Source organism: Emys orbicularis, chromosome 8, assembly GCF_028017835.1.
Source record: "Emys orbicularis isolate rEmyOrb1 chromosome 8, rEmyOrb1.hap1, whole genome shotgun sequence".
Taxonomy (NCBI): domain Eukaryota; kingdom Metazoa; phylum Chordata; order Testudines; family Emydidae; genus Emys; species Emys orbicularis.
This window is the reverse complement of record NC_088690.1, coordinates 30,747,138-30,774,154: the sequence shown is the minus strand read 5'-3', so window position 1 is coordinate 30,774,154 and position 27,017 is coordinate 30,747,138. Positions and strand designations below refer to the sequence as shown.

Genomic DNA, 27,017 nt, shown 5'->3' with positions numbered 1-27,017 from the left:
GATGCCATGACATCCATAAGAGCTGAATTATAAAGACATTCACCATATAGGCAGCTCCAGGAAACCTCACTGTACATCTTCTTTTGCATACAGATTTAAGACCTTATCTCATTCAATTTAATTACAGCTTTTTCATCATAATATATATGGAATATGTAATCAAGTGGCATGAGTTAGGGTGCATATATGCAGTACATACAATGTAGTTTTAATTTGACCTGGCCATTCAAGCATGCAGTGTACATGCAGTATGATACTGCTACTAAATCACCATGGTTTCTACAGATCTGCATTATGGCTTTCCAATAATTTTTTATATATTCATTTTCTGTGCTAATGAAATTTTTGCATATTTCTTGAAAGTATCTAAACAAATACTAGAAAAATAAGTACACATCATCCAAAGTTTCATCTTAAGTCATAGTAGCTTTGTTGCAGTTTCTGTGATTATCACTTTCTTCTTTTTATTTAAAGCACATATGTTTGCACTTGTAATAAGCTGTTAACAGCCCAAATCCTATCAACACTATTATTGAAACACCATACTCAATATTAGCAGTGAGATAATCCACTGGGGGAACAAACTTCACAGCTTGGGCTATATTAGATATTTCAGAGTGCAGGGAGGCTTTAACAATGGCCCATACAGCCACATAGTTTATAGTTATATTTTCTGTTGCAAAGCTTCTTCTCTAAATACAAATATTTCCTTGTACCCAGCATGCTGAGGTGTCAGAGTGCAGGTATAGCACTGGTATAGCATTATCAAAGTTGTCCAGAGGACTTTCACTTGTTCTTATTTAGAAACTTACAGCTGAAAATGGAAATATGTCAGATTATACAGCATGTATTTAACCCTGTAATTAAAACTGTTGATCTGTTCCTTTAGAAGCAGTCAAATTGTTAGCAGCACAAGTGAGCGCCTATTCCAGTTACCCAGTTCAACCATCTGAACAGTGAAGGTTGCATGCTGGACAGATCCCATAACAGAACACTTGCTCTGCTAACTTGAGGGAGACTTGAGGAAGCACTTGTGAACTTGAAATCTCATTGAAGACAAAGATTCATGATATTGAATTTAATAGCCGGAATGGGCTAATTCTGTCCTCATCGAAAGCCTTGCAGCCCTACCAACTTCACTCAATTCAGCCTAGAATGAAGAAGTAAAAATTTAAGTAAAATTGTTGAGTCAAAGGCTTTCACTCTTCACTCCACTCTCTCCCTTCACATTTGGAGACCACATGGCTCCCTTCTGTGGCTGCTCAGAAAGCAATATGACAATATTATGAAGATAAGGCCTCCCATCACAGTTGCAAGCACCACTTTTGCAATTCTTTTAAAATCCATTGGCCTAATCAGTCTAAAATCACCCCAAAACCAGGAGTTAAATCCTGGCCCCATTGAAGTTAATCATAGAACTGGAAGGGACCCCAAGAGGTCATCTAGTCCAGTCCCCTGCACTCATGGCAGGACTAAGTATTATCTAGACCATCCCTGACAGTTGTTTGTCTAACCTGCTCTTAAAAAGCTCCAATGATGAAGATTCCACCACCTCCCTGGACAATTTATTCCAGTGCTTAACCACCCTGAGAGTTAGGAAGTTTTTCCTAATGTCCAATCTAAACCTCCCTTGCTGCAATTTAAGCCCATTGCTTCTTGTCCTATCCTCAGAGTTTAAGAAAAACAATTTTTCTTCCTCCTCCTTGTAACAACCTTTTATGTACTTGAAAACTGATCATGTCCCCCCTCAGTCTTCTCTTTTCCAGACTAACCAAACCCAATTTTTTTAGTCTTCCCTCATAGGTCATGTTATCTAGACCTTTAATCATTTTTGTCGCTCTTCTCTGGACTTTCCCCAATTTGTCCATATCTTTCCTGAAATGTGGCACCTAGAACTGGACACAATACTCCAGTTGAGGCCTATTCAGCGCAGAGTACAGCAGAAGAATTACTTCTCATGTCTTGCTTACAACACTCCTGCTAATACATCTCAGAATGATGTTTGCTTTTTTTGCAACAGCATTATACTGTTGCCTCATATTTAGCTTGTGGTCCATTATTACCCCCAGATCCCTTTCAGCAGTACTCCTTCCTAGGCAGTCATTTCCCATTTTGTATGTGTGCAACTCATTGTTCCTTCCTAAGTGGAGTACTTTGCATTTGTCCTTATTGAATTTCATCCTATTTACTTCAGACCATTTCTCCACTCTGTCCAGATCATTTTGAATTTTAATCCTATCCTCCAATGCACTTGCAACCCCTCCCAGCTTGGTATCGTCCACAAACTTTATAAGTTTACTCTGTATGGCATTATCTAAATCAGTGGTTCCCAAACTTGTTCCGCCGCTTCTGCACCTCCCATTGGCCTGGAGCAGCGAACCGCGGCCAGTGGGAGCCGCGATCGGCCGAACCTGCAGACGCGGCAGGTACACAAACCGGCCTGGCCCACCAGGGGCTTTCCCTGCAGAAGCGGTGGAACAAGTTTGGGAACCACTGATCTAAATCATTGATGAAGATATTGAACAGAACCAGACCCAGAACTGATCCCTGCAGGACCCTACTCATTATGCCCTGCCAGCATGACTGTGAACCACTAACTACTACTCTCTGGGAACGGTTTTCCAACCAGTTTTGCATCCACCTTATAGTAGCTCCATCTACGTTCTATTTTCCTAGTTTCTTTATGAGAAGATCATGCAAGACCATATCAAAAGCTTTACTAAAGTCAAGATATACCATGTCTACTGCTTTCCCCCATCCATAAGGCTTGTTACCCTGTCAAAGAAAGCTATCAGGTTGGTTTGATATGATTTGTTTTTGACAAATCCATGCTGACTGTTACTTATCTCCTTATTATTTTCTAGATGTTTGCAAATTGATTGCTTAATTATTTGCTCTCGAAGTACAGAAGTTAAGCTGACTGGTCTGTAATTCCCTGGGTTGTCTTTATTTCCCTTTTTATAGATGGGCACTATATTTGCCCTTTTCTAGTCTTCTGGAATCTCTCCCATCTTCCATGACTTCTCAAAGATAATCGCTAATGGCTCAGATATCTCCTCAGTCAGCTTCTTGAGTATTCTAAGATGCATTTCATCAGGCCCTGGTGACTTGAAGACATCTAATTTGTCCAAGTAATTTTTAACTTGTTCTTTCCCTATTTTAGACTCTTCTGATCCTACCTCATTTTCACTGGCATTCACTACGTTAGACGTCCAATCACCACCAATCTTCTTGGTGAAAACCAAAACAAAGAAATCATTAAGCACCTCTGCCATTTCCACATCTTCCGTTATTATTTCCCCCCCTGCATTGAGTAACAGGCCTACCCTGTCCTTGGTCTTCTTCTTGCTTCTAATGTATTTGTAGAATGTTTTCTTGTTGCCCTTTATGTCTCTAGATAGTTTGATCTCATTTTGTGCCTTGACTTTTCTAATTTTGTCCCTACATACCTGTGTTATTTATTTATATTCATCCTTTGTAAATTGACCTAGTTTCCCCTTTTTGTACAACTCTTTTTTGATTTTTAGATCATTGAAGATCTGGTAAAGCCAGGGTGATCTCTTGCCTTACTTCCTATCTTTACTATGCAGTGGGATAGTTTACTCTTGTGCCCTTAATAATGTCTCTATGAAAAACTGCCAACTGTCTTCTATTGTTTTTCTGCTTAGACTTGCTTCCCATATGAAGTACTTGGGACTTAGTATAAAATGATACGTGTTTGACATTTGCTAAACCTTTGTAACAATTCTGAATGTAAGATGATTGATTATGATTCTGCAGTGCCATTGGCACATTACACATGTAGAGACAGGAGAACTTCCAACATCTGCTTTTTTCACAGGCAAAATATAAATCCATGTGGATTTATTCCTTCTAAGGTCCCAGCCACATCACAAAAGCAGTGTTCTAGGAAATAATGGTATAAAACCTAAATTAAACACTAATTTAACTACCCCATTTTTGCTCCTGTGTAGAAAGGGCAGAATTTAGTTAAAACAATTTCTGAAAAGCATCCAAAACTAATATCATCCAGCTGGGCAGATCCTTATACTTATGAAGATCTCTTAGCAAGGATGTCAATGCTCTAATGTCCTTTAACAGTGTTTGAGAGAATGTGATGCAGTTATTTATTCCAGTGTATCCACAATGGAGTTTTGTTTTACATGCCTCAGCCCGCATTACTCCATCTTACCATTTTCTATGTAACCGAGTATATACATAGAATGACTCCATGGCACTGTGTGGGGTGTGGTCTGACAGTCTTGTTAGCTCATTGAACAGGTACTTTCAAGTTGTATCTGCCATTTTCAGAGAAAGAATAGATGTACCGGGAATAGGCACCGTCATTCCTGATAATGTCTAACCCTAGACATAAAAAACAACAGAATTAGCAGAAAGAAATTACTGCATTAGTTAGTTCTTCATTGTTAGAAGGAAACTCAAAGGCAACGACAAGGGCAGATTCTGCTCTGACTTATATCTCATGCAACTCCATTGACTTTGGTGCTGTACAAAATCAGAGAATAATTTTGCCCATGCTATTTATAAAATGACCAAGAGAATGTGTGACAGATTTTCGTTACCAATCTGCCTGGGCCACAGTTGATGAGGCTGGGCCACAGGATCATAACATCACAGCTATCAAAGCAGCTGTAAAATCATATTTTAAGTACATGGCAGGGAAGTTTCATAGTAGATCTGGTATGTACTGTATAAAACAGGGCCATGTTTTACAGGTGTAAATTTACTTCTACTTCAACAAGACTATATGAGGCCTGGTAAATTTTTGCTCTTGGTGATGTGTAACATTCAGCCATTTTGTCCTACATGTTTAACAATTGAAGTAAAATGCACAATATAAGCAAAAAAAAAAATCACCCCACTGCCACCACTCCCCCAGCCACCCCTGCCTCTGCCAACGGCAGCCCCGGGATGCGGGGACCAGTTTAGGGCCCAGTTCAGGAGCCGGGCTGTGAGTAGCCACCGAGCGCGGACCAATGCCCAGCCACCAGGCCCAACAGCGGCTGCCCTGCACCAGGCCGTGGCCTCCACCGCCACCACCACAGGCACAGCCCAGGCCTGACCCACAGCCTGTGCAGTGGTGGCTAGTCTCAGCTTGCCCCCACTGCAGGCACCTGCACTGCATGTCTCCGGTAGAGTGACCAGATGTCACGATTTTATAGGGATAGTCCTGTTATTTGGGGCTTTGTCTTATATAGGCAACTATTATCCCCCATCCCAATTTTTCATACTTGCTATCTGGTCAACCTAGGCTCAGGAAGGTGGCCGTGTCGGCAGCCAACTTGTTCATACAGATTAGTTTGGTGTTGGTCTTTATAGGATGTGATGTTGCATTAACAAGAAATTAATTTTTTTAGTTGAAACATAACTTTGTAAACATATTGCACTTAAGGTGCTTACCCACCCACAGCAGCAGTAATTACTGGCTACGCTTGGTAAAACTGTTTTGCCTTCCCTTTGCCTACGGTCAATCTAGTGCATTAGGACAGGAAGCAAATTCCTGGAAGAGGAAAATAACCGAAACAATCAACTCAGTCTTGTTATGTCCTTTCAATAGTGGGATTCTAGGAAGGGGAGGGGAAAACAACCACACACACCCAAAAAAAACCTTTACAAAGTTGCCATTGTGCAAAACAGTTATTAGTCAAGACAAGACGTGAAAGCTACTGTGTATGTAAGTACTTGCTCTGCTTGAATGCAATTTACCATTCTTTACCTTTTATTGTAGCAAGTTTATATATCTTTGCTGATTGAATGCTTCTTTCAAACCCTTTTTCTACTGTTGATTTAGCTCCAGTTTGTTGAAAGTATTTTTAGTAACGTAATGTGTCATTGGTTCATGATTGTCTTTCAAACCTCAGAGGAGGCACATGCTCCTGTAGAGACTACAGTGTACGGAGAGTGAGAGGAGCAGGTTTCTATTCCTAGTGCTGTCACCCTGAGACTTTCTGAAAGTCAGTTAGGCCAAGTTCTCAAACTTGAGCACCTAGATAAAAGTGATCCTTCTTTCAGGGGTTGAGACCCCATAGCTGCCATTGATTAAATGGGAGTTGGGGTTGCTCGTTGCATCCACAGACCAGACCACTTATATCTCTACCTATGGATTTAATAGCAAATTTTGTGTGCCAGTGTTTGAAAGACTGAGCTTTAAACACTTAGATAAAATGGGGGCTGAAAGTAACTGAGATATCTGGATAGAAATCGCTACAGATTGAAGCTAGCCCCTCATTATCAGTTCAGTATTCAAGTTATCTCATCCTGCCCCAATACCTAACTTCTCTGAGAAGTAATTGATCTTCCTGAAATTTTGTGTTCCTTCTCTCATTCCAGGACAGAGTTTTTCTGGGAAGTTTGATAAAAAAAGATAAATTAGTTAAAGCATTTTAAAGCTATGGTATTTTGAAAACTTCCCCAACATTCACTTCTTTTCGACATCCAGAATTGCTTGGCTGATAAACTCAAAATTTGTTTTATGGATCTTGCTGAGGAGAGATGCCTTTTAGTTTTGAGGGGAGCATGATAGATGTAAAGATATATAAAGAGTTGGTTTTAGGTATACAGGTCACCATCCAATACCCATTAAAGTCAGCGGGCGTGCTTCCAGATTCCTTCCATTAACTTCAATGCCTGTTGGATCTGGCACATAAAAAGCAACATTCATTGAATAATAGTTATCAATATTTATAGTATAAGGATTTTTTAAATAACTTAAATGTTTATAAATATAAGCAGCCCTTCTTCTGACTCCAGCCCCTGACTGTGTGAGAAGTAGGGGCATGAACTGAAGAGCAGGAGGCCATGAGACTCAAGGCTTTTACAAAAGCTAAGACCATTAGATTCAGTTTAATTTCAATGGAAAATGATTTAAAAAACAAAATGTTCTGCAGTGTTTGTAACCCCAGCATTGTACTAATGCAGGGGTTCTCACATTCTTTATAATGTGGACCACAGCTCCTGTCATTTCTGCCTCCCCTCCCCATCCATGATCACATAACATCCCTGTGGCAACTACAGCAATTGCTTACATGTAAGAGTCACACTGAGAAAGTATTTATGTATTTGTATTTTCTTTCAATGTAGTTTAGCAGATAGAGATGAGAGAAGTGCCAGCCCCATGTGACCAGCTGCCAATTCACAGACTGCCAGCCAGCACTCTGCAGAATAGCAGTGGTCCAGGGACCAGAGTTTGAGAATTGCTGTGCATGAAAATCTGAAAATAAATTTAATTAAAAACTGACTACTCTGTTTCCATTGTCTCCACTGAGAAAAATACAAAAACTGAACAAGCAGCAAGAGTAGTCCCTGGACTCAATTCTAGTCTCATAGGACCTATCACAGTACCTTTTTGGTGTTGGCCTGCAGTCCTGTCCCTGGGTTCAGTTCTCAGTCTGTCCAACAGGTCCTGTCACAGTATCCCAGTTATAGCCCCTCCTGGGCTAGCTTTCAAACTCTCTCAGCCACTTCTGGGCTTGCTCAAATATTGTCCTTGCTCTGATATGGAGCAGTGCCCCCAGGGCTTCTTCCCTGGAGATTCTCCACTGGTTGCCCCAGCTCAGTCCCTCTTTACTGTTCTGTTCCACCCCTTCCAGGGGTAACAAAGTTCAACAATTACTGAACCTCTTCCAGGACTTTAGCTCCTTCTCTGGGCTTGCTCTCCCTTGCTCAGAGCTTAAGCTACTTCCATAGTGGCTGGGGGGAGGGGAACCCTATATCTAGCATCAGCCTGCTGCTTCCCTTTACCTACAGACTATGTTTCCCTGGACCGTATCCTTCTCAGCCCCAGTACCTTCCTTGCTTTTCTGTCTCTAGCCAGCATTGAGCTGTCCAGCCCTGCAGCCATTTAGAAGCACCATCCTTGCTCCTCTGGTTCTAGCCAACAACTGATCTGCTCTGTTCAGCAGCTCATTTTTATATGAGCCTGATGGATTATGATTGGCTGCTCCCTACAGCCTCTCTAGACAGCTTGGAGGACACAGCTCTACTGTTCCCTTTCCTGTGGCAGGGTCTGGTAGGACTGTGAGGCCTCCAGCAGGGGTCCTCCAAGTTCCTGCTACACCCCATCACACCTCCTTTGTAAAGTGCTTTGAGATCTACTGATGAAATGCATTATACAAGAGCTAAATATTAATTAATTAATATTATTACAAGAGTGTGCACAAGCATGCTTAGGAGCACTTTCTACTTCTATACAAAATGTGTATCTTTCACTCCACCATGGGCTGCCCTTCTAGCTAACCACTGCTAACAGGGGGTGTCAGTCCTGGTGGGTAGTCATGTTCCCAGCCCACATGTCCTTTGGAATGGACAGTACTGCCAACACTGAGCCTGAGCCAAAGCTCATTGAAGTCAGTGGATCAATGGATCAGGTCCACTGTTAACCTCTCCTATTGTACTCAGGAAACATAAGCAGCCAAATTATTGATGCCTCCCCTAGAGATGTGTTGGAGGTGAAGTTGGGGTTGCCAACCTTCCAGGGTTGTCCTGGAGTTTCCAGGAATTGAAGATTAATTAAGCTTTAATTAAAGATTATGTCATCTGATGAAACCTCCAGGAGTACATCAGCCAAGCTCTTTGAGCCAAGATTGTCAATTACAATGTGTGTGAACAGCAGCCACAGCAATGAAGTCCCATTTGCAGTTGGGTCCTCAAAGCACTTGTGCAATATAAATGAGAAGAAAAATAAGAGCCAGTCAAAATTGGTGAAAGAAAACTTGGATCTATCATTTTTGACTGTCCCACTAAAAAGTATTTATATGAGAGATCAGAGCATCCTTGAAGGAGCTGTTTTGGTCTATTGGGTAAATATAATGTGATTTTGGAAACATAACTGGAAGAATTTTTGTGTGTGTATTTTGAAAATCCACTAGATGTCAGTGTAACCAAAGCATTAAACTGCTAGACAGCTCTTAACTGGAGAACTAGAACAGGGATGTCCGTGGAACAATATTTATAGACCCACTTATTCCATGGACACAGTACATCTGAGGACTGCTATGTTTTATTGTTACTCTAGGAAATATTAACAGGAACAATTTCACCACTGATTACTCTGACTCTGTGATGTAGTTCCTACCAATATAACTTCTGAGGAGTAGAAATATAAACACTTGTGAGAATGATGAGCTGGTAGTACCCTCCAGTTTAGAGGTAGGATGAGCAGGCAAAATGAAGCGCTACTGAATAGGTGGAAACAGGGCCGGCTCCAGGGTTTTTGCCGCCCCAAGCGGCGGAAAAAAAAAAAAAAAAAGCCACGATCGCGATCGGCGGCAGCTCCACCGCGCCACTTTCTTCTTCAGCGGCAATTTGGCGGCAGGTTCATCCCTCTGAGAGGGACCGAGGGACCTGCCGCCGAATTGCCGAAGAGCCCGACGTGCCGCCCCTTCCCCTTGGCCGCCCCAAGCACCTGCTTGCTGAACTGGTGCCTGGAGCCGGCCCTGGGTGGAAAGAAGGTAAAACTAGGGCCACTTGTAGGGTTGCTAATTTTGGTTGGATGCATTCCTGGAGGTTTCCTCTCATTACATAATCTTTAATTTCTGGAGACTCCAGGACTCTCCTGGAGGGTTGTCAACCCTAGCCACTTGAGGAGGTTAATGCCTGTGAATGCTGCTTTGTGACTGTAATTTTTCTCTTTATAACTCCCCACAAGAGACCTTCCTCGCTTTTCTCCAGAATGTGATGACTATTCTTTCAGACATAGAGGAGTGGTTCAGGCTCTCTCCAGAGACCATCAGGGCTGCTCTCAAATCCACCAGAGAGATTGTTGCAGAGTGCTACGAGGTGCTCCCTCCCTAGGTTGAGGGCATTTTCTCTGTATAGCGCTCCTAGCTTTTGCATTGTCAGGAATGAAGGACCAGCCCCAATCACAGATCTCCAGATAGTGATGACAGTTTAATCACCAAGTCAAACACTCCTAGGCTCCCAGGCCAATTTTTCTATCAGGAAACAGCTCAGATATATATGATTGGGCAGGTCATCAGATGAGAAATCACATGTTCATGGAACATTTCTCATTAGGGTAGATATTAATTGACAAATAAAAAATAAAACACAATCCACAATTCCCATGATTTGTTCTGTTTTACTGGTCTTTATGCATAATACACTGCACCTTCAAGCCTTCTGTTTATTACACTCTACTAATTACCCTCTTGTGTCCCATTCACCTATACCCAAAAGACATGAAGAAAACCACCAACATGCACCAGAAAAACAAAACTGGGGAGTCATATTGCCTTTACATGTAGAAAAGCAACTAAGAGAAATTCAATTTCTGAATTTCATTTCATGGCATAAAAAAAAAACATCTGGGAAATATAGAAATTGCACTAACCAATCAAACACCCAGATGACTCTCTCAGACAGGGCTTGTTTTCAAGAGTGATTTGCAGTTAATATGTTTGTAAAAGTTAACCTGGACATTCCCCAAATGTTTGTTCCAGGCATAGTCCAAACGTGGTAACTACCTTGAACTGTCAGTTAATTAACTTATACAAAATCTAAGTGTAGGCATACCCATGTTCGCCAATACATCTATATCACTAAGTATACTTCAGTGGAAGCAGCAAGAAACCCCATACTGGACTGTGACATTCCCCAAGGTATAATCTGGAGGGCTGAGTAGTGGTGTCTCCTCAACTCTCCAATTGGGGTGCCTTTTACACTGCTTCGCTTTGAGAACAACCACTCCTGGTCTATTTATACACAGCCTCTAGAATGCAAAATCACTCCCAGCTGAATTATATGCATGCTTCTAGCCAGCCACTCCTGAACTGTATTGCAGAGTGACACCAGTAAATTCCCAGTCCAACACTTGTCCCCAGAAATTTGCATCTTGTACTGCCCAGCTCTTTCCTTCTGTACTGTACAAGCTTATAGAAAGCCCATCATTTCATAAATTGAAAATGATATGCACAAACCCTGCTATCTCAAATTAAGTCTCTCAACCACTTCAATCCAGACATACACTGGTTTAGATAAAACAAGTTTATTAACTACAGAAAGATAGATTTTAAGTGATTACAAGTAATGAGGCAGAAAAGTCAGAACTGGTTACAAAGAAATAAAAGGTAAAACGTAAACTAATATCTAAGTTAACAAACTAAGTAAATTTAAAGCAAAAGGTCTCTCTCACTATATGCTTACAGCAGTCTGGTTGGATTCCTTCAGCCAGGACTCCTCCCCCCAGTTCAATGATGCTTCTTTCATCTTTCAAATGTTGTTGATGCCATGAGTAGAGATGAGGGGAGAGAGGTGATTTTAGGGCCTCTGTTCCACATTTTTATATCTTTTCCTCCTCTTTGAGAATCATCTTAGGCTGGGATTCAGGTGAAGCCGGTCTGTTTACATGGGAACCCCCAACTGCTCCATTTCCAAGATGTAAAGTTCTTACTCACACCCTTCTTCCTGCCAAAGAATGGCCACTTACCCCATTGATAGTCCATTTGATTGTGTTGACACTTGGCTGAGGCTTCAGTTTGCCTTTTGTCTCTGAGGAACTGGTCTGGGCTGCTTTCCCAGACTTGGAATATCCCTTAGTAACATCATACACAGAATCTTATGACTTTACATAAAATGTTGCCACATATTTTACCAGAACAATAATGATCAGCAAATTATGAGTTTTCAGATGATACCTCAGAAAGCATAGTTTGTACAAGATTTATCATAATTTTGTAAAAGTGGTGAACAAAAAGGAAAATGGTGTGTCACATGGACAATTATGGAATAATTAACCCATGGAAAAGTTCCTCCCTAGCCCCCATTAGTGATAAGCTGATGATCTGAAGCATGAGGGTTTATGTCCCTTATAAAATAATTTCACTCCATCGAATATAAATATGGATGTTTTCATTACCCATAGAATGGATGATCCTTTCCCATTTTTGGAGGGTCACATCACACAGCATGATGTTGCAAGTTGGGCTTGCAGGATATAGGAAAGATGAGTGAAAAGCCATCTGCTGAATAGCTTTTCCTCCTTGATGCCACATGCAGTTGCTTCTATCATATGCTGTGATAGGTGGCATTCCTGCTAATTTGGCATGTATTGTCTTCTCTTCTACTATTTTGCTTTTGTTCTTTCGTTAATAGTTTAGAGTTGAAATGTTGCACGTGTGATTGGTGATTATATCAGGAAAAAAGTGTTTTCCATATGCTCATTTGTGGATACTGTATGGCCCTGATCGTGATAATAATTAAACACCCGCATAACTCTCCTCCCATAAGTAGAGTTGTGCATGTACTTAAGCATTTGCAGGGCCATCAGAAGTATATACTTTGTTTCCTACTCACTGAACATAACTGAAAGGATGTGAAAGTATGTATGAAAATGACAGATTACAGATCTAATTTCTTATTAAATCTCACCTTTCCTGACAGCTAAGCAACTGGAAAACAAAAATAGAAAGACATAGTTTTTGCTACTTTTTAAAAAATAAAGCACAATAATGTTGCAAAATTCTTGCAAGATTAGAATTAAATTCTACATCTAGATTGTCATTTATATTCGTGTCTTACTCTACTGAGTACATGCTTTTAAATTCAGTATTTAGTTTATGTACATGTACTGTAACATAGCATAAAGTAATTTAAAGAAGAACAGAAATACACATAAATGTACATCTATTTTAAAGTCAATTCACTTAATTTTCAAATGTATTACAAAATTATTTAAGTCTCCCCTTATGTATTTTAAAAATCACAAACAGAACAAATCAAGATAGATTCCTACTGAACTTTCATCTTACAATTAGTTTTATTACATTCTGAGCTCAGGGCCTCCCCTTCTATTTTTCTTGTGTAAAATGCAAACAATCATACTTACAGCTATTGATACAGCTATTATAGACCCAGCTACTATTAACACTATTGTTAAAATATTAATACCTTCATTGATAACATCATCATTAGGAGTACTATCAGGCGAGGATTCCTTTGGAGGGATAAACAAAGCTATTTGTGCTATATTAGACACTTCTGAGGTCAGGGAGGCATTATCAATGGCACGTATTGCAAAGTAGATTATGGTGCCATTTTCTATTGTGACATTTTCTGATTTAAACTGAAATGATTCTTTGGTGCCAGCAGGTTTAGGTACCAGACTGGAAGTATTCACGGAAGTAGCATCCTCAAAGGTGTTTCTCAGGTCCAGAAGACTTTCACTCATTTTTATTATGTATCTGTCAGCTGGAAAAAGCGAGGCATACAAGTAAGAGTGTGTTAGTAATACCTATTATATTATCTGTAACTGCAAGCATAGTACAGGATTTGTAGAACAGTTTTGTATCTTTATCAGAACTCCAATGATACTCCATTACCATCCCTACCATTTTCCCCCACCCTCACTATTGATGGGCCTGCTTAATTGACTCCCATCCTTTCTCTGAAGAGCTCTGGGCAGGATTCCTGTTAGAACTTGTGTGTTTCACAGTTTAATTGGGTCAATAGTCTACTGTTAACTGATGTGGGTCATTCCCTCCCTTAATGAGCACTAAGTGCATTATATTATCAGCACCCTTAGCTCCTGCTAGGCTGAGCAGCAGGAGACCAAACCCAAGAATTCAAGATGAGTCTTCCACATGGCAGTGCAGAAAACTGCCACTAAACTGCCCCACATCCATTCCTCCCCACCAGCTTCCCCCATCCCTCCCATACCCATTTATACAAGTCCCTTCAATTGTCTTTGGTGAGTATCCAGGTCAAGTATAAGATCAAACAGTACATTTAAAAAACACAGCAGTACAGGGATATGTCCCTGCATCCTGGTCAGCATTCCCTCTCTAAAAGCATAGACTGAGAGATAGGAAAATGCCTGCTCCATTTGCCAGCATAGTTAGAGTATTAGGGATGTTGTTGCAAATGTGCCTGGCTTCCACAGTTGTCATTTCAAGGCTGTTTGGTTCTGTTCTGCTAGTGGGTTTTCCAGGTCTTTGTTTGAGTTGAGTTCTACCTCCTGTCCCGCATCTTCTTTTCTATCCCTGCAGAGCTGGGGGATGGGGTAGCAAAAGAGTGCTATTCCAGCTCTACACCATCAGAGGATCCTCCTAACTTAGGTTATTCTCTCATTGCTGGCTACTCTAGCTATACGGTTGTTATGACCAGGAGGAGTAGTGCAAAGTAGCCACATAGCAGAACCTAGACCAGTGCTTTGGGGATTTAATGGAGTTGTTGGTTTATTCTCCGGTGAGCTGGTTGACAAGAGCTGTAGGCATATGTAAAGATTTTAATCTGAGGCTGCTCTCTGTGTGACTGTAGGACTTCTATCTTAACCCCTCTCTGGCTTGTACACACTGTAACACAATTGAGTCATGGGACCTGGCTACAACATACTTAAAATGTGTATTATAGAGGAGGTGTGTCCCCATAAATGGATTAAAGCCTTGGACGGTCCATGGTGTAACTGTGTCCCCTGACTTATGTATAGTTGCAGTGTAGACAGGGGCTAAGCCTTGGAAGAGTCACAGGTGAGTATATTTTTGATTTAATTTGTTTGCCTTTTTAAGCTAGCATTGGCTGGTTGGTATAAAAGTTTTGCATTTCTGCTGTAAAAGTGTCAGGCTTTGGGAATATTTCATGTTTCTCAAACATTTTTGAAGGATTAAGGGGAACTAACGTTAATATCATATTGACCAGGTAATTTACTGGTTACGCCAAGGCCTGATCTACACTAGGAAATTTTAGAGAGAAAAATCTAGCGGAGGCCAGGCCATAGTGATGGTCACATTTTTGCAGATGGGAAAGACATAACTTTTGTCCTCTGCTTGGCTGGCTCATTGTATGTAATTTCAGATAACTGACAATAATGTATCACTTCCAGCTGACTAAAACAAAACTTCCAACTTACCTTGTCCCACATCAAAGTCATTCCCAGGAGCTGTCCAAGACAAGTGAATTTTATCTTCTTCATACTGAGCCTCCAGGTCAATAATTTTACAGGGTGGGAACACATCAGTAGTTCCTCCTGAAGGAACATTTTCCATTACAAAAGAACCTCCTGAGGCAACTCTATTGAAACTCCCTAGCTTTGCTTGAATTTCATCATCACTAGGTTCAGGTCTCGGTGCATTCATTTTAATTTCACCTGTCCCAAAAAAGATAAAAAATTGCTCATAATATTTGACCATTACAAAACTCTAAATCATAGCACACTTTCTTTTTATCTAGCATTCCTTCTCGCTTTAATCTATTTTTTTCTTTAGCTTATTCAAACATAGTGCAAAAATTAGTGAGGCTCAGACAGAAAACAAAGTGAATTTCAAGACCTGCATCCTTGCACAAAACTAAGGCAGACCCTAAAAGCAAACCAGATTTCAAGGGTAGTTGAAAGTAGCAAGAGTGCCTATTATCAGTTAGGGTATTTAAGGTATTGAGCAGGTGTCAGTGGGAAGTGGTTGTGATAAGGTAGCTTCCACCCCACTCTTCCTCGGTATTGCAGGCAGCGGAAGAATTACAACCTCGTAGGCATTTCCTTGCTTTTCTGGGTTAAAGTTGGACACGTTTTTATGTAGACTTAAAATTCAATATATTCTAAGCTTCTAGAAATACAGAAAATTGTCTCTCTGTGTGTCCGTGTCTGTGTGTGCAAGAAAGAGAGAGAGGATATGAAATGCAAAAACTAACATTAATCCACCTTTAAGGTTGAGAAATCAGGCAGTCAAAAGTAAAGAAATTCCAAAACTTAAGTTTTCTATCACCATATTTTTTCCAGTCATGTTGCACAATTTGTCTGGGTCTTTTTGGTACTGGTAAAACAACATTAAGGTTTATATTTAACAAGGAAAACAGGAATAGGAAATACTACATTGTGCGATGTAGCCAAGTGACCACTGAGGTGCAAATCTTAATTGTTGGAACTTCCTGAGTTTTTTGGGTGCCTTATATCTCAAGTTTAGAGAGTGCTTCTTACTCAGTAGAGCTGCCACTCTGTCTACCCAGAATCAGATTAAATGACGAAAAGTAAGTTACTATTTTTCCCCAGAGTTGTTAACCAAGTTCCATCTGCAGAGCCAACTGTTCAACTATTCTCTTCAAAGTACGTCCCAGTTACATCTGTACAATCCCACTCTTGACCATAGTGTTGTATAGATGTACGTGAGCATGGCATTTGGCCTGCAGATTATGCAGACAATGCACAAACCAGAAAGAACACAACTTGATATTCAGAACCTCAGCGTCTGCAGGGCTGGGAGTTAGAACAGCTGTGTTGCTAACCTCTAACTAGCACAAATTTGTTCTGGAGCGATTGAGACACAACAGTGTAGAATTCGACAATACTATTTTTACAAAGTCACTTCAGAATAAAGCTATATTTGAATGATGAATTAACTGTATTTTTTGCACTTAATTTCCCTGGGGCTTTTAGTCAAAACAGAAATGCAAAAATAAGGGAAAGAGGAAAAATATACTAAGTTACACACACACTCACACAAAGTGTTTTCTACTTCATGAATGTTCCTTACCATTTTCTATGTAGCCTGGAACATACAAGGCTCGACTCTGCCTGCGGCGAAGTCTGACAGTCTTATCTTTCCCTTGGACACGCACTTTTAAGTTGTATCTACCATTTCCTCTGAAAGATGTAAAGTACTTTGAATAGACTCCATCATTCTTGGTAATATCAGCACCTTGACATACAAATGTTAATAATTAATCATCCAAACAAAGTACCTTTTGTTACGAAAGATCTTTTCTTGCTGTTCAGTTCATAAACATACATCAGGCCTACTCCTGCTTCTACTGAAATCAATAAGAGTTTTGAGATGGACCTAGGTGAAAACAGGATTGATCCCATTGTGGTGACATGAGCTCATTACATATTTAACAGGAGATAACAATGTAGCATTAAAACATGTAGCTGTGTATTTACTGTTATTTTAAATAATAACCACTAGCTTACTAGTTCTAAATTACTTAGTAATTCTCTGTAGTTCTCCGTGGCCTGTGGAGCCCTTCTTGGTGATGTGCAGACTAAAACTCTTTGAGATTGAAGCAATGGTGGAATGTAGGGTTGTGGGGAGGAGAGAGCCTGCAGTCTGTACTACGTGGTTCAGAGAACAGAGAAGTTGGAGAATGATCACATCACCTCTGTAGGCACAGTAGATTTAAAAAAGGAGAATAATAATCTATGTAATTAATCCTTTTGAAGGAGATGTTTTTAACATAGCTGTACTGCCTATAGTATATAGCATGTGACAAGCTTTAGAAACAGACTCTCACTCTCTTGTTGTGCCTCCTGCATCCCCTCTGTAAAATATACACAAGTTCAAACAGTGAGTACGGCTGAATCAGGCCCACAAGACCCCCTTCTGTCCCTGTGCTGGCTATTTGCATCGGGGTAACCGCACAGGAGAGGAAGAAGACTCTGCACAGCCACTACACACCCTCCTGCTTGGTGCAGTTTCTCTCTCCTCCTTCCTAACACACCCAACAGTGTAGGTATGCCAGCATGTTAGGGCACATGTGCTGCACCACTTTAGACCCAGTGCAGTTTATTCCCATCCTGAAGCAGTGGGGAGACCAGAGTCACAGTTTCCCCTCACTTATGGCATAGGCATGACGGAACCCTTACTGATAAGCTTGGAAGTAACATGCAGAGACCGATTCTAAAACGCATACCACAAAATGGGGATTGTACAAATTTCTAGACAAAATGTAAGGAAACTGTGGTGAAGAAGAGAAACCACATGGAAGGGGTTAAAGAGAGCCTTTGGGCCCAGCTAGCCCCGCCCTGTTATACCTGCAGCCAATGTCAGGCCTGGAAGGGAGAGAAAAGGAGGGAGCCTGCCTCAGTTTGAGGCTGACTAGTGAAGAGACAGGAGCTCGCTGCCTCCCTACCTGAGGAAAGGGTCACTAGGCTGCGAGCAGAGGCAGCCACCAGGAACCAAATACTGTCTTCCTGGCCAAAGGAGCTGGAGAAAGAGGTCTAGGAGCACGGGGCCTAAGAGGAGCCCAGGGGAACAAAGCTCAGACACCTTGTGGGGGTTCTGACCCTGCTAAACTTACTACTGCCTCATATGGAGGAATCTGCAACCTCAGCAGGATGCCGCCCAGGGTCCACAAGGGGGCACTACTAGAGACAAGCCACCACAGGAACTTGGACTCTAGGAGTCATACCCCAAACTGAAGGGACAGCAGTGGGAAGTAGCCCAGGGCTGTGGACATAGACTCTGTGCTGAGAGGTCCCCTACTCAGGGATTGACTTACACAGGGCCCTGGGCTGGGATCCATTGGAGTGGGAGGGCCCGGGTCTCCCTAAACTCCTGCCTTAAAGACTGAGGCACCTCAACCACAGAAGCAGGGGGCAGGAAGTCAAGTACTCCAACCAGTACTCCAACCTCCAAATCCCTGGTACAGAAACCTGTAATAAGATTACCTGAACCATCATCAAGGAGTTTGAGCTCCACTGCAGATCCAGTCTGTGGTTCAACAGTGGCCATCACGGTTGCACCAAGAACAGGCAAAAATCCTTGACTAACTTCTGCATAAATCACCATTGGATTAGGGAAGTTGTTTGTATCCTTATTCATGAGGGCTTTCACAGTCACTGGAGGCACAGCCAAAGATGCGGCTCGAGAGGTTACTATCATGGATATGACTTGAGAATCTGTGTGCTTATTTTGAATCCAATAATACCAATCCCCCACCTGCAAATCAAATATATGGAGTATAAAAATATAATATAAGACTCCATTAGTCTAAAGGCAGCTTTGTGTTTCCCTTAGTTAATTATTATCTTAGTTCAGGGGAGATTTTCCAGGGCACAAAGGGCAATTAGGGGACCACAGCTAAGGTAATCTGGGTACCTTACTCAGGATTCTTTGTGCTCTCAAATGTTTGGTTTCTTTTCAATTTAACCTTATGTCTGAATTTGCTCAGTTTTAGTGGTGGATGTTTGAAAATTATCACATTCTTGGAAGGACTGGAACCCGTATATTATTGATATGCACACTCAACCCGAATTTAGTGTTTTGTCTGGGAGTCTTGTATACTTGGGATGTGTATAGTGCATAATAAAAAATTAGGAGGAGCACAAATGACAGTTAGACAACCATTGGAAGTCAGTGGAGTTACACCATGGATAAAATTGGTTCATTAGGAATATATATTTATAACTTCTAAAAAGAGAAGGGGCATTTTAGATTATGAAAATGTTAACATGTTTGGATAATAAAAGAGTTTAGTCTTTACCTCTGCAGTGCCTGCTATATTCAGTCGAGCTGTTCGGAGGTTTAGATCACTAACTGTGAAGTTTGACGTTCTATATTCTTTTCCTTTGGGGTCCCTCAGTAAAATGTCTGGTGGAGATGTGCTTCGATCCCATGTAACTACAAAGAAGGTGTCATTTCCCACAGTGCTATCTACAGTCACTGTACCATTCATCCACTGCTTGACTGCAACACTCTGAGCTGTACTTTCAAGCTATTAGACAAATAAAATATGTTTTATGGCTAGTTAGCAGATAAACACTTAAAATACCAGTAATTTCAAAGAGGTTCATTTTCCTCTTAAAGGGCCGAACAAATCAATATTTTGCATATGCAGAGGGCATCTTGACTGGCTGGTGGACAACTGGCCCACTGCTGGAAGATGGGACAGAGGAGGATTAATGCTGGCACCACCCTGAGTAGGTCTCTGCTGTTTTGTGCAGAGCTCAGGGTTGTGCAAAGGAGGTAGAAGCCTCCTGCCACTGTGCCTCCACACATGGAGAACTAGCAGGAGGGCGAGGGTCACTTGGGCTAGCGATTAAAGAGAGTGGAATAATGAATCCCTGAGCACATTTTTGGTAATGCCCAGTTCCAGAGTACAGTTGCTTGAGAATGTGAAAATATAGTAAGCAAGGGTCTCCTTCCACTGCTCTTTGTGGTCTATCCACCTAGCTATCAAATCACTTCTGTGCAGGAGATTAGTGCTACATTTCCTCTGCAGCTGTCAGCCTGCTTCCAGAAAGACAGCACAAAGAGAGCCATACAACCACAGGTAGGGACATCAGAGAAGTAATGAGAGACACAAACAGACATAACATAAACAACAGGGAGACACACAGAAAGGAGCGAAACAGGATGTCCTTTACCAACATTGGTATTGCACATGTGAGCCACCAGAATTTACAGATGAGCTACCAATATAAGTTTTATAGCGGCCCACTGGCCTACCAGGCTGCAAGTAGATTTGCTCACTCCTGTTTTACGGATTACAAAAACTAAAGATAGAAAAGTACCTTTTAATAAAATATCTTTCTGTTTAGGATAAAAATTGGAGATTAGATACTGGAAGGCAATTTCAGAGATCACCTGGGTGGACATTTGAGAGTCAGGTGCTCAGATTGTACTATAGTAATGAGATTGGTATAAATGCTTAGAAAGTGTGATAAATTCTCTTTTAATAGCTGATATTACTATCCCAGAAAATAAAGAAACATTTTGTTTTCTTTCTCCTGATGTGACAGTGGAGCTACTAAAACAGAAAACCTAATAATTCAGGATTTCAACTATCTCCAGATGGTCTGTGAACATGTCACCTCCTCTCTCCACTGTGCAACAACAGAGCTAATTTTGACTCCATTAGGAGTCTTTTACATGCTACAGAGCTGAAATCACTGATACCAAGGTCTAAGCGTTAGATCTGCTTTGAGCTAGTGGTGCACTAGCACCAAGGCTCCCCTATGACCAGCTAAAATCACTGAGAGCTGAAGTCACTAAAGAGCTGAGATCACTGAGAGCTGTAATAAGAAGGGGAGGGGCCTGAAGACAAGTTGGTGAGCGGCTAGCAGGACGGCTAGTGGAGAGCAGCGGATAGCGGAGAGGCGTGGCGAGCAGAGCAGAGCGGATAAGAGGGTGACTGGCAGAGAGATGCAGCTGGCGGTGAAGACTACAGCAGAACCCCACGGAGAGGCATGGCAAACGGCCGTCAACCCAAGCAGCGGAGCATGTAAGATGCCCCCATACCTCCCCCCTCTTCCACCCAGGCTGGGAGGTAAACTCTGCAGAGGAACTTCTGAACTCTGGGGGCTGCACTGACCAAGGTCAGAAACTGGGGGTGGGGTGACTGTTGGGTTGTTGGACTTAAGACCCTGAGGGGAGAAGGACACTGCCAAACTTACTTGGGGGGTGGGTCTTTTGCTCATGGTTTGTGTTATGAATCCTGTTTGTGGTGTTTCCCCAACATAATGCCGCATTGTTTCCCTCCTTTATTAAAAGGCTTTTGCTACACTGAGACTCCGTGCTTGCGAGAGGGGAAGTATTGCTTCTTAGAGGTGCCCCGGGGCGTGGCATATAATTGTCCCAGGTCACTGGGTGGGGGCTCGAGCCGGTTTTGCATTGTGTTAGTGAAACCGAACCCCTAGATACTGAACCCGGCCCTTGTTGCTGCCAAGTCTGATGGGCAGAAGGGTTACATTTATGAATGTATATATGACATAACTAGAATATGTTTTATGCTACATATGCCATGTAACATATCTATGTAAAGGTTATGATCTACTGAATAAATTCCTCCTATTTGTATGCATGAATCATTTTTATACTTGAAGTTAGGAATATTGGCTGTATACTTGCTTGATTTCTATTGAGAAAGGAATGTGCAAATTAAATGCCCAATAAAGAACCACTTAAGCCAACAATGAACTTGAAGATGCCAATCCACATCTAAGCTTTCCCAGGAATGTGGCTTGGCTGGTAAAAACTGAGTCATGCATGGACATGTGACTTGCCCATGTGACTCCAAAACTCCATCTTGGAGCTGGACTTTGCATAGGAGAGAGGAGGGAGTCTCCACCCACAAGAGAAAGTCTACTTAAACCCCTGGGAGACCCCTCCATTTTGTCTTCAGCTGGCTAAAGGGATAGCCTCTCCACCCCCAAGGATACCCCAAAAGAAACTGGAACAAAGGACAATACCTACAGGGGGTGTGAGTGATTGCTGGACCCAGACTAGCAGGAGACTAGTCTGTAAAAGGAAGCTTACTGGAACTGGTGAGGTTTTATTTGTATTCAGTTTCTTAGACATAGACTTGTGTGTTCTATTTTATTTTACTTGGTAATTCACTTTGTTCTGTCTGTTACTACTTGAAACCACTTAAATCCTACTTTCTGTATGTAATATAATCACTTTTTACTTATTAATTAACCCAGAGTATGTATTAATACCTGGGGGGCAAACAGCTGTGCATATCTCTCTATCAGTGTTAGAGGGCAAACAATTTATGAGTTTACCCTGTATAAGCTTTATATAGGGTAAAACGGATTTATTTGGGTTTTAGACCCCATTGGGAGTTGGGCATCTGAGTGTTAAAGACAGGGACACTTCTGTAAGCTGCTTTCAGGTTAAACCTACAGCTGTTAGGGGTCGTGGTTCAGACCCTGGGTCTGTATTGGAGCGGACGGGTGTGTCTGGCTCAGCAAGACGGGGTGCTGGAGTTCTAAGCTACCAGGGCAGGAAAGCAGGGGCAGAAGTAGTCTTGGCACATCAGTTGACAGTTCCCAAGGGGGTTTCTGTGATCCAACCTGTCACACTATTCATTCCCTCTGAAGCATCTGGTGCCGGCCACTCTTGGAAGACAGGATACTGGGCTAGATGCATCATTGGTCTGACCCAGTATGGCTATTCTTATGTTTTTAACAAGACCTGTATACATTTGTAGAGAAGCTAAGTAGTCCATGGACAACGCTATGTTAGTTGTTGTGCATGATTCAGATAAAGTGCAAAACTGGGTCCATAGTAGAGATTTAACAAAGTGAGGGATGAGTTGTTAAGTTATAGATAGCACAACCCAAGAGCTGTGATAGAAATAGGAGGAGGGGAAAACTCAGTACTACTAGCCTCAATTATTTTGAAGAAATCATTGCTCAGTTGAGATAGTGTCAGGAAAGCTGGGAATCAAAATGTTATCTATTGTTTAGAAGAGAAGCAATCAGGGTATTTTCCTCTTTATTGATAATGGTATTAAGTAAGATGCTCTGGAAGACAAGATGACTTGTTTACAGCATTCCATACAGGAATGGCTGAACGTTCTGTGGTATTTCTGCCTACCTCTACAAGTCCCTTTTCAATAGCTAATTGTGAAAATTTTTAATTTTCTTTGTTTCACTGGCTATTTCATTTCATTGCTAATATAACAGACCGCAAAAATTCCCACGGCCATTTCCAAATATCACTTTATACTTCAATTTTAAGATCAGCCACTGGCAGTTCAATAGTTATGATTACTGACTACTAAAATTACTACTATAGAGCAGTAACTGATTAATAATGTGAAAAAAAATTGAAACTCAGACCTGAATAGACTGTTCAGAAATATTTCCACTTCCTGATGAAATTCCACTGAATGCATCAATAAGGCCATTGGAGTCGACTGTATCTGTGGCATAAAACCTTAAGCCTCCTGAAACGTGATGGTTAAAATAATCAGAATAGTCATTTACTGTAAAACAGTAGGTTTTTCTTATGTGCCTTATTCTAGTTTGGCTGTTGCTATAAAGCACGGTGTTAATTTGATAAATTAAATCTTGTTCCTTTACTATCCTTTGTTCATGGGAGAGGAGGGGAACCACTGGTGTTGGGGAAATCAGTTAATACAAACACCTAAAGGAGTTCCTGCAAAAAGCTAGTCTGACCTGGGAAATGCTACCATCTGTTCACGTTTTAACTCCACCTCGCTTGATCACATCTAGCACTTCATCCAGCACACTGTGCTGATTCACTTACAGGCTGTTCTTGGTAAGTCTGGACTTTGAGCTATGCACTACCTGTAAACTGTAATTCCGTTTTGAAAGACACCTCTGTAAAAATAACATTGTAGCATTCCATGATTATTGCTTCTCAATTACTCAGATCAAATCTGCTTCGTTTACCAGTATAATGTTTGGGCCACTTTCATATGTGCTGAGCACCCATAACTCCAATGGGAATTTCTGCTGCTCAGTGTTTTTGGAAATCTGGCATTTGTTTCAAACAGTGAGTCCTGCCCACTGAGACTGGGCCTTGAAAGACCAGCTGGGCTCTTTCTGGCTCACACATCAGTCACTAGCACTCTGTGTCAGTGTGATCAGATTCTGTGATCAGAACTTAGTGAGCTATTCTGTTATAGTACACAAACCAGAACTGAATTCAGTTTGTTCTCCCACAGCCATGTTGGCTGTACAATGCTAACAAGAGTAAAAAGCAGTACAATCTTATTTAAGTCCCTGAAGCAAGCAGATGTGACTCTGAATACACAAAAAGAGCATCTTTGTTGACTAAGAAGGTGTAATTTATACATAGTCACTATTCGGAGTAAAGTTACAGTCTAAATCAACACATGGAATTCCCATTGGTAGGTGCCGGGTACTGCAGCATCACCCAGCACCCATCTGGCTTTCCTTAAAATGGCTGAAGTTCAAAGGAACAGTGCAGCTCCAACTCAAAGCAGAGCTGACTGACTCCTCAGCTAGAGCCCTCCAGCTGTGACTAATTGTGAGAGGGTTATTATTTAACTATTTAGGACATTAATAAGTTTACACACCATTGCCATGTAAATATCAGAAATAAAATGTTAATCATTTCAACACTGAGCTTATATTTCTGTTTAGAGAAACATCCTGCAGTAATATAATTATCAAACCTCGCTATTTAGCAGAGTGTTACCAGGTTACAATTTTTTTAAAGCAAGGACAGATAAAGATAACAATTGCTCCCAATATTATTGTGTTTATTCAGGTGAAAATAAACATTCTGTAAATCTGACTGGAATTAGGTGACTAAGTTTACTTTCTTTTCATATTGCAAGCTGTAAACCACTCTAGTTTTACATTTCTTGCTTCAAGTATGCAAGCCAAAAGCAGGGTTAGTTTAGAAAGTTACTCGCCCGTCATATTTGAAAATTGTTCTAGTTCTGGAGCAGCATTTGGTCCCAAGGCAATGGTGTGAATGATCGATCCACTGTTTTTCACCTCCGTAAGGCAACTGCTCATACCCCCATCCTCTCCATCTGTCAGCAGTACAATTTCAGAACCATAGAGATTAGAGTACTTTTGTTTAATCACCTACATTGATAAGAAAATTTCAGGTATTAGCAATAGGACTTTATTGTAAATGTTAGCTGCCCTAGCACAGGTAGCACAATTTTTCTTGATGTATACGTGTGCAAGTGTAAGGCAAAATCCTTTCCTTACAAGTGTGAATTGTGCGAGCGGTGGAGGCTGTGTTATGTGGCAATGGCTGAATTGAAGGTGTCTGAATTATCCTGCCTGTACAGAGCAGGATGGTTCAGGGGAGAGGTGTCTAAGGGTAGCATATTCCTTACATCTCTTCCAAGAAGTTGCAACATGTGCCCCCACTCCAGGTCCTGCTGCCAATGACAGCATATGCACAGGGCATCTTCCAGAAGCTTGAACATGTCCCTTAAGGCTATGGAAAGCTACCATGAACGCAGTTCTGTTCTGGGTAGTGGCTTGAGAAATCACAGCCTATCATGGTGCCATTTTTACATAATCACATTTCAGAATGAAACCATGCTTAAACCAATGTTAAAATAAATAAAATATGCAATTTTTATAAGACTTTATATGATTTTGATCTTCTGCAAGATGCCTTGAGATTCCTGCAAAGCATTCTTGTAAGTTTGTGTCAATGCAATCTTAATTTTTTTGTAGTATAAACATCACAGGGCCTTGTTAATTTCTTAGGCCCTGCACCTGCTTCTATTGAACCAAATAGATTGAGCTTCCTAAGTCTCTCACTCTAAAGCACATTTTCCAAACCTTGAATAATTCTTGTAGCTCTATTCTGAACCCCTTCCAGTTTCCCCAACATCCTCCCTGAAGTGTGGACACCAGAACCAATCCCTGGATTCCAGTAATGGTCTCAGTACTGCTGTACACAGAGGTGAAATCACCTCCCTACTTCTACTCATTATTCTCTTCCTTATACATCCAAGGATCACATTAGCTCTCTTAGCTATATCACTGTACTCAGAGCTCATGTACAACTGGATATCCACCATGATCCCTAATTCCATTTCAGCGTCACTGCATTCCAGGACACATTCTCCCCAATGTTCTCCTTCACCTCAAATCCTTTGCGTACTCCTGCGCAGATGTTAGTTCCTCCACCAGCTGATATAGGCAGGTATTTGGCAAGATCCTGGCGTACATTCTCATTGATTATTTGTTGTAGATAAGTTTCAATTTGTGCTGTAGAATGGAATGTGACAATTCCAACCCAGGAACCCGTTTCAATAATCTGTAGCAGGAATATCTCTGCAGCTTGTTTGAGACGTTTAATGCGGTTATTCTGCAGGTGAAGAAAGGGATATACTTAGAACAGTCAAGGCTTTACAGGAGAGACAGCAAAAAGCAAGAATACAGCAATTACTAATGTTCATTTTGTACCAAAAAATGGAAATGTACCTGCCATAGAGTAGATGAGAGATTTGGAGGGAGTGTATGGGTAGTTGTTTAACATTTCCAATATCTGAGTACTTCAGACTACCTCACGTTACCCCCAGCCATATTCTTTCCAGACTAGTGGAGATGTGTGCCATGTCTGGCTATCATGAAAATGTATCTGCATACTGAAACTGCCAGGAGATATATAACAGTGTGAGCCAAACAGCATTCTAATAATGTGATCTCATGCTCACAAATAAGATTCTGTGTCACATAATTTGTTCACAGTTCTGAATCTTCAGCCACTTTACCTAATCAACCTACCTATGCATTAGGATAGCCCCTGTATTTTACATATTACTGGCACTTTGAAAATTTGTTAATTTTCATGAGAGAACGTCGTCAAACCAGCTGTCGTCATTCTTGATCTTTTTAAGATTAGGGGTTGGGCCCATTTCTATCTTTTTATCTCTGGAAATCTAGGTGCAGATCTTAGTTAACTACTTGTTTGCCTTTTAATGGCTTTGGGGTGAATTTGATACTAAAGAGAGTAAAATACTCATAATATTAATCTATATACGCTTTCCCAGACTGTTCTTTCACTGTACCTCCACATCTGCTATTCCAATCTGAAACC

General features: G+C 41.2%; 1 protein-coding gene across 1 annotated transcript in view; it reads right to left on the bottom strand.

Moving 5' to 3' along the window:
* Window positions 1-4,270: 4,270 nt before the first annotated feature.
* LOC135882430 (calcium-activated chloride channel regulator 1-like) overlaps window positions 4,271-27,017 on the bottom strand; it is a 39,253-nt gene continuing 16,506 nt past the window's right edge. Inside the window, exons 7-15 of the mRNA XM_065409334.1 lie at window positions 26,061-26,285; window positions 24,859-25,036; window positions 23,291-23,397; window positions 19,207-19,437; window positions 18,392-18,662; window positions 16,479-16,643; window positions 14,864-15,100; window positions 12,907-13,206; window positions 4,271-4,365 (exon numbers count right to left, since the gene is read on the bottom strand). Coding sequence (XP_065265406.1) covers window positions 4,271-4,365; window positions 12,907-13,206; window positions 14,864-15,100; window positions 16,479-16,643; window positions 18,392-18,662; window positions 19,207-19,437; window positions 23,291-23,397; window positions 24,859-25,036; window positions 26,061-26,285 — 1,809 coding nt within the window. The remainder of the gene's footprint in view (window positions 4,366-12,906; window positions 13,207-14,863; window positions 15,101-16,478; window positions 16,644-18,391; window positions 18,663-19,206; window positions 19,438-23,290; window positions 23,398-24,858; window positions 25,037-26,060; window positions 26,286-27,017) is intronic.